Genomic DNA, 21,487 nt, shown 5'->3' with positions numbered 1-21,487 from the left:
TTCTTTCTTTCTTTCTTTCTTTCTATCTATCGTTCTTTCTCTCTCCCTGCCCCCTTTCTTTCTGTCTGTCTTCTGTCTCTCTCCCTGCCTGCTGTCTGTCTTTCTTCCTGTCTCTCATTACCCCCTGTCTGCTTTTCTTTCTGTCTGTCTCTCTCCTGCTGTCTGTCTTTCTTTCTGTTTCTCTCCCTGGCCCCCTGTCTTTCTGTGTGTGCATTTCTTTATTTCTGTCTCTCTCCTTGGCCGCTATCTGTCTTTTTTTCTTTATGTCTCTCTCCTTGGCTGCTGTCTGTCTTTTATTCTTTATGTCTCTCTCCTTGGCCGCTGTCTGTCTGTCTGTCTTTCTTTCTGTCTCTCTCTTTGGCCGCTGTCTGTCTGTCTTTCTTTCTGTCTCTCTCTTTGGCCGCTGTCTGTCTGTCTTTCTTTCTGTCTCTCTCTTTAGCCGTTGTCTGTCTTTATTTCTGTCTCCTTGGCCGCTGTCTGTCTTTCTTTCTGTCTCTCTCCTTTGCCGCTGTCTATCTGCCTTTTTTTTCTTTCTGTCTCTCTCTTTGGCCGCTGTCTGTCTGTCTTTCTTTCTGTCTCTCTCCCTTGCCGCTGTCTGTTTGTGTGTCTTTCTTTCTTTCTCTCTCCCTGGCCCCCTGTCTTTCTGTGTGTCTGTGTGTGCATTTCTTTATTTCTGTCTTTCTTTCTTTCTCTCTCCCCTTAATAACCTATCATACTGCCCTCCTTCTCCCCCATCTCAAATTACAAAAACACTTTATTATGCCACTCTGTCATTCTGGTGCTGAGTGCCCTGATGCTGGTAAGCAGTGCTGTTGCCTGCGGGGCTCCTAAAGATTTAGCGGCTTTCCTCACTATACATCTCGTCGTATACGTTGAGGATCACGGGCTGGTTGGCCATCCTCCTTCCCCATGGCTTCTTTTCCCGTGGCTCCTTGATTCAGTGCACGGTCCTCCTCATTGGCGAATACCTTTAGTATTAGACGGAGTGAGGGTGGGAGGGGGGAGTCGCCACCGTGGTGTTTACCACTTCAAACCTCGTGCCTCCACAAGAAGGAGCCAGAAAACCGCCGCAAGCAAAACGCCACAGGCTCCTTCTACTACTCATGCGGGGCCAAGGAGCTACGGATCAGGGATGCAGGGATCACAGAGTTTGAAGTGCACATGCGCGCTTAGGGTTTTATTATAGCAGATTATTTAGGATTTTGTTTTCTTTATACCTTTCAGTTTGCGTACCCAAGCCCAAGGGACTGTGTGGTAAGAATGGAGTCTCTCCATTTGGACTGTGTCACAGAATCTCCTTCCATCTCTGGAACAGGTAATCAGGTTTTTAGTTGTTACCCACAAGTAAGCCTCTTACACAGATTACATGCCTGCATACCAAGCCACTCCTATTTCAGGCCCAACTGCACCAACAAAATGAAATTTACTATCATTCTTACTAACTTAGAAATATAATTGGAAAAAGCAGAAAGAGGAAATTAGGCAACATATTTTTGGAATGTGCGAAAGTGTCACAATTGTTGTGTAGTCACTGTTGTATCTTTTTTATTGTGGGTCTATTTTGACAATTGACTTACAATCCAGGAACACATTTTGCATGTTGTTCAGGGAGCATTCATGCAGATGCGGGTGTTTCTAGGGTAAAACCGATGCTATCAGCAATGGATTTTCAGACAGTGATTCAGAGCCTTGTTATTAGATTTTTGCAATGCGTTGTTTTTAGGCATTGCTAAATCTAAAATACGGGCTCTGTAAGTAGTACAGAATACGGGCAACAAGAATGATCACTGGGGTATCTTGATAGCAGCATATTTCCCCAGTTGAGTATAAAATCTTGACAATTATGCATCAAGTAGTATATGGAGAGGCACCTTGGTATCTGACACACGTCTTGAGGAAATATTTACTATTTCGCTCTTTGTGATCACAGTCAGCAATGAGGTTATCTCTTGAACAAATACATGAGATACACTATAAGAAAACATGGGTGGCAGCAATTTCAGTGGCAGGTCCACAGCTATGAACTTCCCCAAAAGGCTCTTTAAGATAATGCCAAAATAATAATAATAACTTTATTTTTGTATACCGCAATACCACAAACAGTTCAGAGCGGTTTACAGAGGAAGAGACTGTACACAGACAGCAATGTTACAGAAAATATTTTCAATTACATTATTAAGCCAAGAGAGGTTAGGTATATCCAGAAGAATATCAGAGATACAACAAGGCAGGAAGGAGTCAGAGAAATTTATCAAAGAGATAGGTTTTAATTAATTTCCTGAAGGATTGGTAGGAGGGTGTTTTTGAAATGAGGGTGGTTAGGCATTTATTCCATTTGCCTGCTTGGAATGACAGTGTTCTATCAAGGAATCTCTTGTAGATACAGCCCTTCAGGGAGGGGAAGGCAAACATATTGACATTGTGTGTGCAAGTGGTGCTTGGAAATACAAAATGGTGCGACAGGTAGATTGGGGATGAACCCGTGATGGTTTTGAAGCAGAGGCAGGCAAACTTGAAGATGACCCTTGCCTCCATCGGCAACCAGTGAAATTTTCTGTAGAATGGGCTTACATGGTCTGACTTTTTGAGACCATAAATGAGACAGACGTCAGTATTCTGGATGATTCTCAGACTTTTGATGGTTTTCTTAAAGGATCCCAGGTATATGATAGTGCAGTAATCTAAGGTGCTTAAGATTAGAGACTGAACCAGCAAGCGAAAGTAGAGGAAGTTGAAATAGTGTTTGATGGTACGGAGTTTCCAGAGGGTGCAAAAGCATTTTTTAACCTGAGCATTGGTATGGTCTTCAAAAGTCAGGCATCAGTCCAGGATGACTCCAAGGATTTTGGTGGTAGGATTGATTGGTTAAATTAGCCCATTTAACTTCAAAGAGGTATTCGTTAGCCTGTGGTTAGGACTTGCCAGGAAAAGCTTGGTTTTTTCAGGGTTCAATTTTAGTTTGAATTGTGTAGTCCATTGCTCTACCTTATTGAGAACAGATGAGGTGAATTGTTCAGTTTCTTGTGTCAGTGAGGTTATGGGGATGATAATTATAATGTCATCTGCATATATGAATGATTTCAGTTTTAAGTCAGATAACATATGTCCCAATGATGCCATGTAGATGTTGAACAGAGAAGGAGAAAGAGGGGAGCCCTGTGGAACTCCGCAGGGATTGCACCAAGATTGGGAAGAGGTTCCGTCGCTGTGGACCTGGTAGGTGCGGTTTTTTAAGAAGCCTGTGAACCAGGTTAGTACCTGTCCAGAAATGCCAATAGAATCAAGGCATCTGAGCAGAATGTCATGGTCGACAAGGTCAAAGGCACTGCTTAAGTCAAACTGAAATACCAGTATGCTTTTTCCCAGAGAAAACAGATGGAAGAGGTGATCAGTCAGCAACGCTAAGACGGTTTCCATACTGTAGTTTATGTGAAATCCTGACTGAGAGTCATGTAGAATGTTGAACTTCTCAAGATTAACTAGACCTTACATTAGTTTAAGGAAAAGAGGTATTTTAAGCAATGGGTCTGAAATTGGAAACCAAAGAGACTGGTTCCTTGGAGTTTTTGATAATAGGAGTCCCAAGAATGTGGCCGAGTTCCAACGAGAAGTAGCCAGTGGACAGGCAAAGAGAGACCCAGGTGAAAAGTTCAGCTTTGAATGAGAAGGGAACTGTTTCATGATAATCAGAGGACAGTTGTCTAGTAGGCAGTTGGATTTTGCGTATTTAGAGTAGAGCTTGAGAAATTGGTTCCAGTCTGGATTTTCGAAAAGATTCCAGATCATGTCAGCAGTTGAGCCTTCATTTCCTAGAGCAGACAGATTGATTGATAGGTCTGTGCTAGTAGCTACAAGAGATGTTTTCAAATTACGAATTTTTGTGGCAAAGTAGTCGGCTAGTCGGTTTGCAGCAGAGGTGGGAGATCTGTGTGGGAACGTTTATGTAGATTAATATCAAACAAGGAATTGACTATTCTGAAGAATTCTTTGCTATTCAGCGAAGGATAATTAATTGTTTGGGAGTAATGTTTACGCTTTTCTTTAATCATTGTTTTGTACTCTTTAACTTTTAATTGCCAAGTGTATCTGTCATTATCTTTTCCTGAAACCTTTTAAAATATTATTGAAAACTTACTTATTTGTTAGGGCATTCCATTAGACTGAAGGATTATTTTTTTCAGTAGATCCTTATGGTTGATTTGAGAAGGTTTGTAATTTTGTGGTGTGTTAATGTCTTGTTGACTGGATTTATGTACAGTAGAATCTCAGTTAACCAGTACTCGGTTAACGGATACTCTTACCCAACCAGCAAAAAAATAGCCAGGGGGGAAAAAAATCCCCCAAAGCTGCAGTGGCCCTGAGCTGCGAACCCCCCTCCCCCCATTGAGCCCCAAAGCAGTAGAAGCAGTGGCAGTCCTGAGCTGTAAACCGCACTTCCTCCTGACCCAATGCACCAGCGCAGCAGCAGTCCTGAGCTGCAAATCTAATCTAATCTAGGATTTGTGGATCACTCTGTCTATAAAGGTTCAAGGCGATTTACAATTACATTTGAATGCAATCTAACATTAAGTGATTACAGTTGCATATGAGCTCAATCAAACATGGAGAGATTACAGAAGAAGACGTGAATGAAATTACAGTGAGAGGAGCACATTCAAAACAAGAGCTGAATATGCGGGGAGCTAACAGAGTAAACGCTGCAGTAATCTACAGACTCGGAACCAAAAGAGGAGCAAGAAGTCATTGGGATTCTGCTGAACAGAGTAAACGCTGCAGGAATCCCTCCCTCAATCCCTGAAACAGTAGAAGTGGCAGCAGTCCTGAGCCGCAAACACCCCCTCCCTCATACCCTGAAGCATCAGCGCAGCAGCAGTCCTGAGCTGTAAAACCCCCTTCCCTCCCTCCCTCAAGCCCCAAAGTAGCAGAAGCATATGGCAGTCATGAACCCGCAAATCCCCTCACTTCTCCCTCCCTTACCTGAAGCGGCAGCCAGTCAGCAGGGGGCAGAGCTCAAAACAGGCTGCTCGTATCCAGCCCCAGCAGGGCCTTTCCTCTGACACATTTACAGATCAAAAAGATCATCCTAACTAGTATTATATACTGTCTGTAGTCTCTTCAACAGCCCCTTGGCACATCCCACTATACTATATTACAATAATTCATCAAAAAGTATAAGTGATTGAACTATAATTGCAAACATTGCTATATCAAAATATTTACTTACTGCCTGCAGTTTCCTTAAAGGCCAAAAGCTTTCCTACTAACCAATTTAATCTGATGTTCCATACTCAATAAATTATTGAATTGAACTCCTAAATTTGGGGTTTTGACCTGTTCCTGGGGTTATTTGGGGCGCTTCATTGGATAGACCGCATCAACTCTAGTTTCTTAGATATGGTTGAATTTATTAATTTTGGGATAGTAGAGCTTAATTGAACATTGTCCCAAAAAAAATTAGCCTCCGAGGGAATATATTTATTTATTTATTTTAAAAATTTATATACTGTTTAAACCTAAACGGTTTACATATCGCTACATACATAATTCAGTAAGACAAAATCAAACATTAACATATAATCATCGGAAAATCACGTAAAGTGCCCATCAAAAGAACAATCGCAAAGATCATTTAACAAATAACTGCATTTTTAATAGGTTTCTGAAATTACGAGATAGAATCATACTGCTACCACTACATATAAAGCTAGGCCTGATGAAACAATTTGTAAAAACTTTGAATAAAGACTGTTCGTGCATTGAATACATAGCGCATATGTTACCTGAACTTACAATGGAAAAACTGAAGGCAGGAATTTTCGATGGTGTACAGATCAGACAACTTATAAATGACCCACATTTCATAGCACCAATGAATGAAATCGAATCATGTGCATGGTCTTCATTTGTTCTTGTGAAAAACTTTCTTGGCAACAAGAAGGAAGACAACTACACACAATTAGTAGAGAATATGTTCTTTCAGTTCAACTAGCTTGGCTGTAACATGAATGTTAACCAGTCCATTATGGCCACTAAGAAAAAAGTTGGACTATTTTGGAGTAAATTAAGTGGATAAGAATCTAGCTTACAATAGGACTTAGCATATTTATTGAACAGCCTTTTTACTTCTTGATTGGTTGCTACCTCAAAAGTGTTCCAAATTCTATTTACAATATCCATCAAACTCTGCTATGAAATTTTCTAAAACCTGCCTGTATGTTGACTGCTAAAAACACATCTGTATTTTGCCTTTCTCTGTAATCACCAGAATTAGTGTTATTTTACTGGAAGGACACGGGGGAAACAGGAGAGGATTATGCCAGTTTTTGATGCCATGGTCTGAAAACATCTTTAAAATATCTTCTCTTTGGCAGCTCTGAAATAGAGACCTATGATTGAGTCTCAGTTGAAAAGGGAACAAAGAGTAACACCATCTCCTTTTTCACAAAAAAATACAACAGTCATTCCTTTAAAGTGGTGTTGCACTAAGTGGATTCATTATGATGTATTGTGTTGGCTGAAGTTTGGAAGAGGATAAGGGGTACGCCCTCAAACTGTGTTTCTTGGTTTGGTTTTCTTCTTGGCTCAGCTACTAAGCCCTGGATTTTGGAGTGTGGCTGTGCAGGACACAATGACTAATAGGATTCTGCTATAGTGATGTGCCACCCTCTTATCTTTCCATATCATGTGGGCCAGGGAAAGAGTGAGTGAGGGAATAATAAAGCTTGGAAGAGAATGGAGGAGAAAGAATGGAATGTTTCATAAAAGAAGAGAGAGAGAGGGATGTTGTGCTGGAGTTCACCACTAATCAAAGAGGGATATTGTGCCAAAGCTGTTACCACCAAGTGAGGTGCTAATTTCCATTTCTGCAGGAAGCATTAGAATCAGTGCTAACTCATTTCCCCAAGCCAACCACTTACTTTGTGACTACTAAGGCTTTAGCAGGTGGGCAGGCATAGAGTAGATTAATATGAATATGTTCCTTTGGATTCACTGATTTCATGCTCAACATGTGATCTTTGGGGTTTTCAGTCAAAAGGCAGGAAGCACCACATGTAAATGTAGCCTTGGGGGCTGAGGAGCAATTGATTGCTGAACTTCCAAGGTTTGGGTATTCAAGTGGAGGTGCAGCTCATAGTGCCTTTCTGGATGTAGAATTGCTATTGTATTTCACTCTGTGAGTTCCGGATATAAATGGGATCTGGGAAGGGGGAGTAGGAATATGATCTTTGCCTGGAAGTGTAGGGATTTAAAAAAATGAAATGTGAAATGAATCTGCTTAGGAGATATGAGGAATTGGTGAGCCTAGTCTGCAGGGAAGGGGTGCTGATCAAACTGGAGTAAGAGGGAACCTAATAGAGAGGAGGAGGAATTAGTAGGGAGCAAGGCAGGTCATGTCAGGAGGAATTATGGAGCAGAGAAATAGAGAATAGGGAAATAGAGTAGATATGCAAAGGGAGATACTAAGTACCCTACTCAAAACAAAAGTCCCCACCGATCAATTTGGCGCATCAGACCATAACGGGGAGTGCCCTTGCGGGCCGGCGAGTCCAGTGTTCAGGCAAAGCGGTTCCTCCCTCAAAAAAAAAACAAAAAACAACAAAAGTCAAACTATGCATTAGGAAAAAGTAGTAAAGAATAAAAAGATGAGTAAAATAAGACATTACAGCGGGGAGGGACTGAGAAAGAAGTGGAGATGGTCTGAGAGAACAGAAGGTATATGGTGTGCACAGGTTAAGTAGAGAAGAGTGACTAAATTGAGGACTGGCTGGGAGGGGGAGAATATGGGTTGGATAAATAGGCCAGGATAGACGGGAAGGCATAGTTTGAGAGCAATGTAGATGGGCTGGGAATAGGATAGTAAATTGTGGCAATGAGTTGGGGTTCAGGAGGAAGAGAGACTAGTGAAACTTAGTGCTACCTCTAGCATCTCTTTTATTCACAAGCAGAGAAGAACATGGGGATGAAATTTGTCAACACTAAAAAAGTATTGAAGATGAAAAGTGAGGCAGTTTAGAAACTCCAACAACTAGAGGCACTGCATGTAATGATAAGTAAAAAATGAAACATATGCTGTTTTCTAGTCTTTATTTATTTTGAAGAAAGACAACAATACAAGTTACATATAAATAGAATTGATGGCTTATATGCCACATTACAATCAGTGAGGTTCGTAGTTGTTAATGAAATTTGTCCCCATCTTTATTCCCACTCTGTCCCTGCAAATTCAGACTCCATCCCCACCACAGTACAAAATCTCATTTGTACAAAAAGCAAGTGTGACAGAGGTTATGAAACCCTGTCACTTCCCCTACTTGACACTGCTTCTCAGACTCAGAATAAGCCTCAGGAAAACCTGGCACTCCCCCTCCTTGCTAAATTGTCTCACAACCACAGCAGCCTTGAGAAAGAGTTTGCCTCAGGGAGGGGAGAAAAGTAGGAAACCAGGAAGCGACTCAGGGGGGAACTTAAAAGGCTGAGCCAGACCCAGGAGGAGAGGTGTTAGAGGGAATCTGGGAGCTGGAGAAGCTGGTTGGAAGGGCCTGGCACTGATAGAGTTTGTAAAAGGTAAAATTCTACTGCATGTAAAAATCTGCCTTTGCATTTGTTCTAGTGCCTGCTAAGACCTGGGACCAAATGCTACCTAACTGTTTCATAAGAACATAAGCAATGCCTCTGCTGGGTCAGACCTGAGGTCCATCGTGCCCAGCAGTCCGCTCACGCGGCGGCCCAACAGGTCCAGGACCTGTGCAGTAATCCTCTATCTATACCCCTCTATCCCCTTTTCCAACAGGAAATTGTCCAATCCTTTCTTAAACCCCAGTACTGTACTCTGCCCTATTACGTCCTCTGGAAGCGCATTCCAGGTGTCCACCACCCGCTGAGTAAAGAAAAACTTCCTAGCATTTGTTTTGAATCTATCCCCTTCCAATTTTTCCGAATGCCCTCTTGTTCTTTTATGTTTTGAAAATTTTAAGAATCTATCTCTCTCTACTTTCTCTATGCCCTTCATGATCTTGTAGGTCTCTATCATGTCTCCTCTGAGTCTCCGCTTTTCCAGGGAGAAGAGCTCCAGCCTCTCCAATCTTTCAGTGTATGAAAGGTTTTCCATGCCCTTAATCATTCGTGTCGCTCTCCTCTGGACCCTCTCAAGTATTGCCATATCCTTCTTAAGGTACGGTGACCAATACTGAACACAGTACTCCAGGTGCGGGCGCACCATTGCCCGGTACAACGGCAGGATGACTTCTTTTGTTCTGGTCGTAATACCATTTTTAATAATACCCAACATTCTGTTTGCCTTCTTCGCGGCTGCTGCGCATTGCGCCGTTGACTTCATTGTTGTATCCACCAGTACACCCAAATCTCTTTCAAGGTTACTTCCCTCTAATACTAATCCCCCCATTTGGTAGCTGAACATCGGGTTCTTTCTCCCTATATGCATGACCTTGCATTTCCCTACATTGAATTTCATCTGCCATTTATTCGCCCACTCCTCCAGTTTGTTTAGGTCCCTTTGTAGGTCCTCACACTCTTCCGTAGTTCTAACCCTTCTACAGAGTTTAGTGTCGTCCGCAAATTTTATAACTTCACATTTCGTCCCCGTTTACAGGTCATTAATAAATACATTGAACAGCAGCGGTCCAAGTACAGACCCCTGCGGAACTCCGCTCGTGACTTTCCTCCAGCCCGAGTAGTGACCCTTCACTCCAAACCCTAGAATAAAAACTGTTTGGGGCGTGTCAACCCCTAAGGAGAACAAGATTTGTGTTTGGGAAAAGTCTGGGGAAAAGCCTGTTTCTTTGAAGAACCCAAACTTATAGGAGCCTGTGAAGAAACAGGCTCTGCACTACTGTCTAATTAGAGTGTTTTTCCTGAATGCCCAGAGTGTGGTCTGTCTGTGCAACCCATCTCTTGAGCACGCTGCCCAACTCTGTCACAGCAAGTAATAGTCTTTTATCCAAAATGATGGAGTTAGTGCAGTGGCGTTTGAGTTTGTGGGGATGGGGACAAACTTTGTTCCCATGTCATTCTGTACCCACAAGTTCTTCTTGTGTGTGTGACACTTGCTGTGCTTTTCATTTAAAGACAGCCTGGCCTTTTGTGTTCAGAATCCATTGACATTTAATTTCCTTTATATGAACTTGGTAACTTGTACCAAGTTGAGCACCCTCAATCATTTTGAAAAATTGGCATCTATGCATGCATGTGCTTCTCCTTGATATACAAATATGGTTATTCATTGTGGATATCCTGAAAACCTAACTGGCTGGGTGTGCCTGAGGACTAGGTTAAAGCATTGTCTTGCATTTAACTGCATACAGCATTGCAGATTTTGAATGTGGGAGGAAGGGGTATGAGCAGGATTATGCATCAATTTTATTGACCTTGATTCAATTTTTACAATAGTCACAGTTTAATATTCCTTCATTACTTTGCAGAGTACTGAGCCTATGTGAAAATAAATAAAGTATCTAACCCCAAATAAACATAAATTTCCTGTAGGTGTTCAAATAGATGTTAAAGAGCATGGCTCGATGAATAAATCAAGAAATAGTACACAATATTGTAAGTGCATAATCTAAATATATATATAATAAAACCCTAAGCGCGCATGCGCACTGTTATCTGCGTGTTCTGTTTTCCGTGAGCTCCGGCAAGTAGGAGTGCTCATGTGCGCTTAGGGTTCTGTTTTCTGTGCTGTTGTTCGGTCTGGCCTGCTCCCTGCTCGCCTTGCCGTAGTGTATTTTTAAGTTGAAAGACGCGGCAGTGGCTCTTCTCACGATCCCCGCCTGTGTTGGACTTCTGACGCAGGTGGGGATCATGAGAGGAGCCGCTGCCGCGTCTTTCAACTAAAAAATACACTACAGCAAGGTACGCAGGGAGCAGGCCATACCAAAGCTTCAAAAATCCCAAGGCTTTACAAAGGTGAGCAAATCCACTGCCTGACAGAGGGCTCCGTTTTGAAGCTGTGGCTCTCATTGAACTGCCAGTTGGCCGGCTCCCTTGCCGGAGTTATTTTTCAGTTTACAGGTGCCGCCACGGCTCCTCTCACGAGCCGCACCTGCGGCAGAAAAGACTTCTGATGCAGGCGGGGATCGTTAGAGGAGCCACCGGGGCACCTTTAACTTAAAAATAACTCCGGCAAGGGAGCCAGCCAGCGGGAAGAGTAGGGGGGATGGAGAAATCCTGCTGCTGCACAGGGAAATGGAGGGGGAGGGAATGCTACGGCTGCTGCACAGGGAAGTGGGGGAGGGAAAAAACTGCTGCTGCACAGGGAAATGGAGGGGAGGGAATGCTGCGGCTGCTGCACAGGGAAGTGGGGGGGAGGGAAAAAATGCTGCTACACAGGTAAATGGAGGGGGAGGGAATGCTGCTTCGGCTTCTGCACAGGGAAGTGGGGGGAGGGAAAAAAATGCTGCTGCACAGGGAAATGGAGGGGGAGGGAATGCTGTGGCTGCTGCATAGGGAAGTGGGGGGAAGGAAAAAATGGTGCTGAACAGAGAAATGGAGGGGGAGGGAATGCTGCGGCTGCTGCAAAGGGAAGTGGAGGGATGGAAAAAAATGCTGCTGCACAGGGAAATGGAGGGGGAGTGAATGCTGCGGCTGCTGCACAGGGAAGTGGGGGAGAAGGAAAAAATGCTGCTGCACAGGGAAATGGAGGGGGAGGGAATGCTGCAGCTGCTGCACAGGGAAGTGGGGGAGAAGGAAAAAATGCTGCTGCACAGGGAAATGGAGGGGGAGGGAATGCTGCAGCTGCTGCACAGGGAAGTAGGGAGGGAGACAGAAAGACAGACAGACAAAGGGGGCCAGGGAGTGAGACAGACAGAAAGAAAGACAGACATATATTCTAGCACCTGTTAATGTAACAGGCTTAAAGACTAGTATATCCTATATAATAAAAGGCTAACTCGCGCATGCGCAGTTCTATTTGCGTGTTCCGTGCGCTGTAGGTCTGTGGCCGAAGGAGTGCGCATGCGCGCGAATACGTCACCACCCGATCGCCTCCACAAGCCGGACCGCAGCCAGACGACGTTCTCCGTTTCTCCTGTCGCCGTCGCCGATCTCCGTTTCGCCTTTGCCGCCCACCCCCTTCTCTTCACGCGGGCCCGAATGGCGATTCCAGCAGCGTGTACATCAGTCTCCACACGCTGCTTCGGGCCCTTCTGCCCTGATTTGCTCTGCCGCGTCTCTGATGATGTCATCAGGGACGTGCCAGAGTAAATCAGGGCAGAAGGGCCCGAAGCAGCGTGTGGAGACTGATAAAAGCGCTGCTGGAATCACCACCTTTGTAGTCCGGCCCGCGGGAAGGGACAGGGGGGGTAGAGGAAACGCTAATGCTGCTGCACAGGGAACTGGTGGGGGGGGGGGAAGGGAATGCTGCTTTGGACGGACAGACAGACAGAGAGAGGAAGGGAAACACAAAGAAAATAAGAAATACACAGGGGCAGGTGCTCTGGGAACTGGTGTGGGGGGTGGGAAATGGAGGGGGATGGAATGCTGCTTTGGACAGACAGAGAGAGGAAGGGAAACACAAAGAAAATAAGAAAGACACAGGGGCAGGTGCTCAGGGAACTGGTGTGGGGGGAGGGAAATGGAGGGGGATGGAATGCTGCTTTGGACAGACAGAGAGAGGAAGGGAAACACAAAGAAAATAAGAAAGACACAGGGGCAGGTGCTCAGGGAACTGGTGTGGGGGGAGGGAAATGGAGGGGGATGGAATGCTGCTTTGGACAGACAGAGAGAGGAAGGGAAACACAAAGAAAATAAGAAAGACACAGGGGCAGGTGCACAGGGAACTGGTGTGGGGGGAGGGAAATGGAGGGGGATGGAATGCTGCTTTGGACAGACAGACAGAGGGAGGAAGGGAGACATAAAGGAAAGAAGAAAGACACAGAGTCAGGGAGATACACAGAAAGACAGACAGGCAAAGGAGGCCAGGGACAGAGACAGACAGAAAGGACAGCGGGAGCCGCGTCAGGAGGGGTGCGGGATGCGGCAGTGGGAACTTTTCCAATGGGTGCAACTGGGCAGCTGTCGGGAACCTCTGATCAGGGGCAGAGCAAGGTAAGAGTATCATAGGGATAAGAAGGAGGAGGGAGGATAAAAAAGGAAGGGATGCCTACTGCTGGACAGGGGGAGAAGGAAAGAGATGCTGATGGACAGGGGAGGTGAAGAAAAAACAACGGAGGACTAATGTTGGACAGGGGGAGAAGGAAAGAGATGCTGATGGACAGGGGAGGTGAAGAAAAAACAACGGAGGACTAATGTTGGACAGGGGGAGAAGGAAAGAGGTGCTGCTGGACAGGGGGGAGGTAAAACAAAGGGAGAAGGGCTGCTGCTGCATAAGGAGAGCAGTGAAGGGGTGGTGGTGGACACAGTGGAGGTAAAAGGAAGGGAAAATGGACAGGGGGAGCAGGCAAGGGGTGGTGATGGACAGCCAAGGAAAAAGAAAGGCAGAAAGAAAGAAAGCGGCTAAGGAGAGAGAGAGAAAAAAAGACAGACACACACATATGTTCTAGCACCCGTTAATGTAACGGGCTTAAAGACTAGTATATATATATATTTATATAACGTTAAGAAGTAACAAAAGACTTAATCACCAACAAAAACAAATCGCCAACAAAAATGAAAAAAAAATCTTAAATGTTCATTAAATCATAAATGTTTAATAGTGAACTCAGTATTAGGGTCCCCACCAATTTAGGTAGAGTTCACCCCCATGGTACTATAAATGGCTCATTGCAATAAACAAAGGCCACCAGACCACCCTTTTACATCATGTTACACATGGTGACAGCATTGACCTTTTCACTATTTTATAAGTGAAGGTCCGTGGAGAGGGTAATACATTCTGAATGATAACATAAAGATTTTTCTACCACAGAAGACCTAAGCCAATCTACCGCTTATCTATCTCTGCCACCTGGCCCTTTTAGTAGGGTATATAAAACTGTTTCTGGACCAAAAGTTGATCTAAAACCAGATTGAAAAAGGTCTAAACTATCTGCTTCGTCCTAAATATTTTGAAAGTAGAATTATCAAATGGTTGGTCTATTTTCAAAAAGAAATACGTATTTGAAAGGGGTTTGATTTTCAGGGTAGTTTGGCTCTAGATAAGGCTCTTAGAAGGAAATGATTTACTACCTGGGTAGTCCTAATTGAATTCCTTATTTGAATAAGAGTGATCTAAATAATGGGTTCTCTTATTTGGTTCTGTTGAATACTATATTATTTTATTATAATGTAGATAATATATCATTTTAAACTTGTTTGCTTTTGATATTGAAAGGTTTATTATCAGGAGCCCTTATTTTTGTGTCCTTTCAAGTTGTAGATGGGCCACAGTCTCTCCACAGTTCCCCAGGTTTGGCGGTGGATGCTGTGGATGAAGCCTCTTTTCTTCCCTGTGCTCCAAATGAACCAGAAGAGAGTGAGATTTCTGAGGAAGCTGCTCCTTCAAGCTTGGAAATAAAGCTGCAAGATGAGCTTGGCTATCATCAGCATGGCAGCCGCATGGACCAGCTAGAAAACAAGCAAGACAGCAGCATAGCCAATGAAAGAAACCGAAGAGTATTTCATGAGATGGCTTCAGTAAAACCTACTCCTGCAAAGAGCCAGGAGTTGCATAAGAGAGTCCCATTCAACCAGCATGAAGATGCAAGAGCCACAAGCAGCCCCATGTATAAAATGCCAGATTTTAAAGAAGAGTTGTTTAACCAACATCCACATTCTTCAGAAAACTTGGGCATAAGTTATTGTGCAGGTGACATTTCCAGAACTGGGAATGAACCAAGGGGTATTTCAGGGACAGCAGGAAACATACATTCGTTCACACCTAGGACAGCCGACATGACCAGCATTCCTAAACATCCAGTCCCTGAGTCATCAGGAGGAGCACAGCCATACAAACAGACCTTGCCAGCTGTACCAGGTATGCCACTCTTTCTTGTCTTAAGTAAAATATTTCATTACTACTGAAAACAGCAAATAGAACAAATTTGTGACTGTTTCTGGGAAAGGTGACTAAAATCAACAGAAACAAAAATTTAGGTTTTTAATGATTTATGTTGGAGCAAACAATTTTTTTTCACATCAGAGAATAGGGTTTGGACTATTGTATTACAAAGTTACTGAAATCCAAACATGTAACTTTTCAAACTGCTTATGGACCCTTGACCTGAAAAATCAGCAATTGTCAACATTTTGGATGTATTACTTTAGTCACTTTTTCCTAGTGATGGTCACTCAATTAATTGTCTTTAATAAACAAATATCTGCTTTGGTTAAGATGGGGTTTGCTACCCTTCATTTTTTCCATTATTTGTATAACTTTAGATTTCTTGTCTCTTCACACTACATGCCAGGCACTTTTGATTTCTCGCATTGATTACTATAACATAATTTATGCAGGGCTACCAAAAACTCAGATATGTTGTTTGCAAACCATGCATAACTCCACAGCAAGAGTACTCTGTAAAGCCAAAAAAATTTGACCACCTTACTCCTTTATGTAGGCTCCCTGTCACTTATCGTATTTGGTTCAAAATCTTCATCCTGACTCAGAATTTTCTACTCAGATGAACCATTATACGTGGCATCTTTGATCACACCTTACATCCCTTCCATATGCTGTGATCTATTGATTCTAACAAGTTGGTTCTACCCAGCCCAAAATTTGCTTCTTATGGAATCAACTCATAACTTGGCTTTCTGGTGCAATGTGTCTAGGAGTCCTGAATGAGAGGGTTATGTTCCTAAACTAGTGCTGCCTGATTCAGGAAAAAAATTTCAATTCATTCCAGTCTGCTGAATCCATTTTTCGATTCGATTTTCCTGCCCAGTTGGGTGTTTGTTTGTTTTTTCAAACATCCGGGTGGGTTTATTTTATAGCCTCTTCACCCCCTTTGCCTTCTCCTAACCACACTGGCGCTGTGGTATAAACAAAATAAACAAACAAAAAAGACTTTTCCTCTCTGTTAAATCCTAGCTCACGTTTGTGGTCTAACAAAAGCTCTGGCAGGATACACATTTCAAATCTGACATATTGTAATCACAAAACAGAAAATAAAATTATTTTTTCTACTTTTTGTTGTCTGGTCATTGTTCAAATCTTGTTGGTCCCAGGCTCTGGTTGTCTTCTGATAGCTTGCTTGCCAGGGTCTCCTTCTTTCTTCTTTCTCCATGCTAACCATCCATCTGCCATTTCTATCCTCCCCTTCCCTCCCCTGGAGGTCTGGCATCTTTCCTTTTTTTCATCTCTATCTACAGATCCACCTTTTCTCAACTACCCTTTCATCTAGCATCTCTCCCTTTCTGTAACTTTCATCCCTAAATCCTATTGTCCACCATCTCTCTCCCTCTCCTCTGTTTTTAAATCCCTTATTTCTTCCCCCCAAAGTCCGGCATATGCACATCTCTTTGAACCCCCCCCTTCCTTCCCTCCCTCCCTCCATGTACTTCTACACCAGGACCCCCTCCCTTGAATGTCTGCACCCCCCTGAAGGTTCTTTTTTGAATTTACCTAATTTCAGCAGCCTGCCCTGCAGAAGTTCGCTGGCTCTCTAGCGATCTTTGCAAGCTGCCATATGTCGTCCGAGTTGTCTTCTCTCTGCCGCGGTCCTGCCCCGCCTCTGATGTCAGAGAAGGGGCGGGACCGCAACAGAGAGAAGACAATTCGGACAACGTATGGCAGCTTGCAAAGATCACTAGAGCCAGCGATCTTCTGCAGGGCAGGCTGCTGAAATTAGGTAAATTGATGCGGAGAAGCCGGACAACAGCGGGGAAGCCACTTCCCAACTGACCCTCCCCACTCGCCCTCTAAAGCAGGAGCGGCAGGCCAGCAAGAGGCAGCACTGCCGCTCCTACTTTAGGGGGGAGGGTCAGTCAACGAATCGGGAGTTGTAGTTTTATGTTACATTTTAAGAAAATAATATTAGCAACAATGTCTTTAACTGTGCCTGGTGAGCAAGATTAAAATGACACATTGTCAGCAAAAAATCTATTTTTATTAAGCTTGTTAGAGAGATCACATTTTCCTTTCGCGCAGTAATTTTTGGGTTTGTTGGGGGGGGGGTTCTTAGAAACCTTTTTTTGAGCAAAAATGTTTACTTTGCTTATCTTTATATTTACACAGAAGAACCTGTAACTTATACTATTTCTGAAGGTAGTTATATCCAGATCGGAAACTACAACTATATGACTGTAGCAAGTGACTTGCCTGAAACCACAGAAATCCCAGAAAACAGCTATACACATTATAAAACTCTTGGCATATTTGGTAAGGAATTTATTTATCTTTGTTTAGAGAATGTCTATGCTTTAAGAATTTGTTTAGTTGAAATTACAAGGTTGTATTTATTCACCAAGGACCAACAGGCCCAATATATTCACATGTGGATGACATCATCTGACGGAACCCATTGGGCTCTGTTGGATTACGTCACCCTCATGTGAGAATATTGGACCTATTGTCCTTGGAGAACACCTGGTACAGATCAGTAACTTCACTTTTTTGTTGTTTTATTCTAGTTCTAATTTGTTTAATTTACTAATTAGTCTAGTAGTATTGCCTCCTATGGCCTAAAATTTATGCACACATCCTCTCACAAAGTGTGAAAATATCACTGATCTATTTGTAGCTCTGAGAACTTTGAAGCTGTTTCAGTATCTATTAGAATCCTCCTATGAAACTACAGACCTATTTTCAGTGTAAAATTATTTTCCTGAAAGTGAAAACCAATAAAACAAGTCTCCCAAACCTGTCTCTGACCCCATAGCTATTCAGGATATCCACAATGAACATGCATAAAGGAACCCATATATATATATATACAGTACAGCTTTTTTAGTAGTTGCTATGCATTCTAACACTTAACGACTGAACCATGTGGCTTGCTAATAATAGGTATGTGTCCTTATTCATAATGGTGAAGAACCACAGCAATATCTGTTGTTTTGAGACTGTGGCACCCCTGTAAAATCCATTTTTTGGAATCTGTTGACTACTGCTTCTCAACCCAGTCCTTGAGGCACACCAAGTCCCATCAGGTTTTCAGGATATCCACAATGAATATGCATGAGATAGCAAGGAGGCAGTGCGTGCAAATTTATGTCAACATTTCTCATGTATATTCATTGTGGATATCCTAAAAACTCTGATAGGACCAGGTATGCCTCAGGAACTAAGTTTAGAGCAGTGTATCTCAAACTGTGTGCCTCCTGAGATTTTAGGCGTGCAGCGACACACTGGGGGGGAGGAGGAGAGGCACCGGTGAAAGGCATGTCCTAAAGGCAATCAGCCGGCACCTCTCCTCTCCGTGCTCTTCCCTGCTGGCACCCCCCACTGGCGACTCAGAGCCCGTGAGGGGCCTTCGCACATGCGCAGATGTCAACATGATGACGTCATGCATGCATGTCATGTCATCACAGTGACATCCGTGCACTTACAGATGCCTCGAACCAGAGCCACTAGGTTTAGTGTGCTGCGGCTTGACAAAGTTTGCAGGACACTAGTTTAGAGGCAGTGCTCTAAAGGCTGGATAAATTATTGCATTTGGTTTCATTTTGTTTTGAGGGTTTTTTAAACCAGTGGAATGTTTAGAACTGTTCAGTTCACACCACTTTTCACCTGCTTTCCAGGTCAGAGACACACACATATATATATATATATGCAAGTACACACATATAGAAGGGTTAGACTTGCTTTTTCATCCTTGTTATTATTTTCCTTGAGCCCTCTAATATAGCCTGTTTCACACTCGATATATCTTTCTTGGGGAGGGAAGGGTTTCCTGCTCCAAAGTTGGTTCCCTTCCATTTGTTTCATGGAGAGTTATTTCGCCAAGCAGAATATTTATTATGGATACAGTGCGTTCTTATTATTTGCGCATTCCCACTGCATGATTTTGCATATCCACTGTTACATCCATTGTGGCCAATATTCCCCATTCGCGCTGCTGTGTTTGTGTATTTGTGGTCCTGCTCTTAAAAAAAAAAAATCTGCTTTCATTTCACTTCGTGAATGGCGTTCGCTTCCAGATATGGCCCCCATGTGTCCAAAGAGTGAATTACAAGCATCTACAATGCTATCCCATGCAGGAACTTAACCCTATTTTCTCAATAGGATCCACTGTTCACTTTCTGCGATTTTGAGACGTAACATATACTGCTGGAACCTCACCCAAAGACTCATTGTGAGTGAAGTAAACACGCTGTCTTTGGGGGCCCGGAAGCTTTCCCTCTGCTGCTACTTCTTCTCCCCGCAAAGGCAGGAAACAGTAGCAGTATAGCTGGGAAACATCATGTCACCAAAGCTGTTGCTCAGGTTATAACTTCTGTCTCAGAGGGAGTGGTTCCATGTGCAAGCTGTCTTCAGCTTGAATCCCTCATGAAGGAAGTAAAGGGAGAGGAGGTGGCAAGACTGAGAAGCATCCGTGAGAATGAGAGGTACATCAATGAAATGCTTCATGAGGCATCAAAGATTTCCAGCAGTGGGGAAGAAGAGGCCGTGCTGAGAGAGGACAGCTGGTCTCAAATTACGGGATCCTGTAGGATTGATACTGTGTCTCTACCTGCCATTGAACGGAAGAACCGGTATGCAGCCCTGGAAGTGGAGGAGATGAGAATATCCCAGGGAGAGAAAAGACCAAAGCTTGAAATTCCCAAAGTTATTGGATCTGTGACCACCAGGAAGTGTAAGGTACTGGTGTTTGGTGATTCCTTTCTGAGGGGTAAAGAAGCATCCATCTGCAGAACAGACATGATGTCCCAGGAGGTATGCTGTCTGCCTGGTGCCAAAATCTAAGATATTATAAAGAGCTTGCCGAGACTCATCGAGCCTAATGACTATTATCTGACGCTGTTCATCCTTGTTGGCACTAATGATACTGCTAGGTACCCCTCCAAATGTATCAAAAGTGACTTTGTGGCTCTGGGAGAAAAGGTGAAGCAGTCAGGTGCGTAGGTGGTATTCTTGTTGAACCTCCCTGTCGAGAGTAAATGCCAGGGCAGAGAAGATCACATCCTGGAGATGAATGCATGGCTGCATGGATGGTGTCGTTGAGAGCGTTTCAGCTTCCTAGATCATGGGTTGATTTTCCAAGGGCTGGTGATCAGGGATGGTGTGCATCTATCAAAGAAGGGAAGACGTTTTCAGCAGTTGCAGCCACAGCAAACTGGCTAACCTACTGAAGAGGGCTTTAAACTAGAATCACTGTGGCAGGGTGATCAAAGCCCCCAGGTGAGTATAAGCCCTCGTGTAAGTGAAACACTAAATACCTCTACACAGATGGTAAAAGGGGGCAATGTCTGAAAAGCAATACTAATGCTCGAAGTATGGGAAACAAGGTTCTGTTTCTAGAAGCTGTAATGGAAGAGGCTGAGTTGGATTTAGTGGCACTCACAGAGACATGAAGAACCATGACTGGGATACACAGTAGTTATACCGGGCTATAATCTGTTTAGGAAAGACAGGGTAGGAAAAAAAGGAGGGGGGTGATGTTATATGTTAAAGATCATATTAAATACAAAAAGAAAATATAAACGAGAGAGAAAAAACATAAAACAAATTCTCAAAAGAACACAGTCCAAATAAAGAGAATTTAAATAAATTTCTTATGAACTAAATTAAATAATTAATTATAACTAAATTATAATAAATTATAACTAAATTAAATAATTAATTATGTGCTCAGTGACGTGAACATCCGAATATGCCAGTAAGGGGCTAAAAGATGTTCAACTCCTTACATCATTGCACAGCCCTCCCTACCTCCATTATGAGAACATAACTTAGACAATATACATGTACTAGTATTTTAGCCCGTTACATTAACGGGTGCTAGAATACTATTATTTAGTACTATTATACTATTATTTAAATTCTCTTTATTTGGACTGTGTTCTTTTGAGAATTTGTTTGATGTTTTTTCTCTCTCGTTTATATTTTCTTTTTGTATTTAATATGATCTTTAACATATAACATCACCCCCTCCTTTTTTTCCTACCCTGTCTTTCCTAAACAGATTATAGCCCGGTATAACTACTGTGTATCCCAGTCATGGTTCTCCATGTCTCTGTGAGTGCCACTAAATCCAAATCAGCCTCTTCCATTACAGCTTCTAGAAACAGAACCTTGTTTCCCATACTTCGAGCATTAGTATTGCTTTTCAGACATTGCCCCCTTTTACCATCTGTGTAGAGGTATTTAGTGTTTCACTTACACGAGGGCTTATACTCACCTGGGGCTTTGATCACCCTGCCAAATATATATGTCTGTGTGTCTTTATTTCTGTCTCTCTCTCACTCCCGCTGTCTGTCTCTCTCCCTGGCCCCTTTGTCTGTCTATCTTTCTGTGTCTCTCCCTGCCCCTGTGTCTTTCTTCTTTTCTTTCTATCTGTCTCTCTCCCTGCCTCCTATGCAGCAGCATTTCTCTCCCACCACTTCCCTGTGCAGCAGCCACAGCAGCATTCCCTCCCCCCACACCACT

At 43.2% G+C, this 21,487-nt stretch overlaps 1 protein-coding gene across 2 annotated transcripts in view; it reads left to right on the top strand.

Annotated features, from left to right (window-relative positions):
• The window catches only part of RIPK1 (receptor interacting serine/threonine kinase 1), a 151,065-nt gene that overhangs the window by 114,959 nt on the left and 14,619 nt on the right, over positions 1-21,487 (top strand). Inside the window, exons 9-11 of one of the 2 annotated variants that reach the window (XM_033934845.1) lie at positions 1,225-1,315; positions 14,330-14,932; positions 17,135-17,278. In XM_033934845.1, the coding sequence (XP_033790736.1) occupies positions 1,225-1,315; positions 14,330-14,932; positions 17,135-17,278 (838 nt within the window). The remainder of the gene's footprint in view (positions 1-1,224; positions 1,316-14,329; positions 14,933-17,134; positions 17,279-21,487) is intronic. The other variant, XM_033934846.1, reaches the window with a different exon arrangement.

Source organism: Geotrypetes seraphini, chromosome 2 (genome assembly GCF_902459505.1).
Source record: "Geotrypetes seraphini chromosome 2, aGeoSer1.1, whole genome shotgun sequence".
NCBI lineage: Eukaryota > Metazoa > Chordata > Amphibia > Gymnophiona > Dermophiidae > Geotrypetes > Geotrypetes seraphini.
This window is presented reverse-complemented; position numbering and strand designations above follow the sequence as displayed.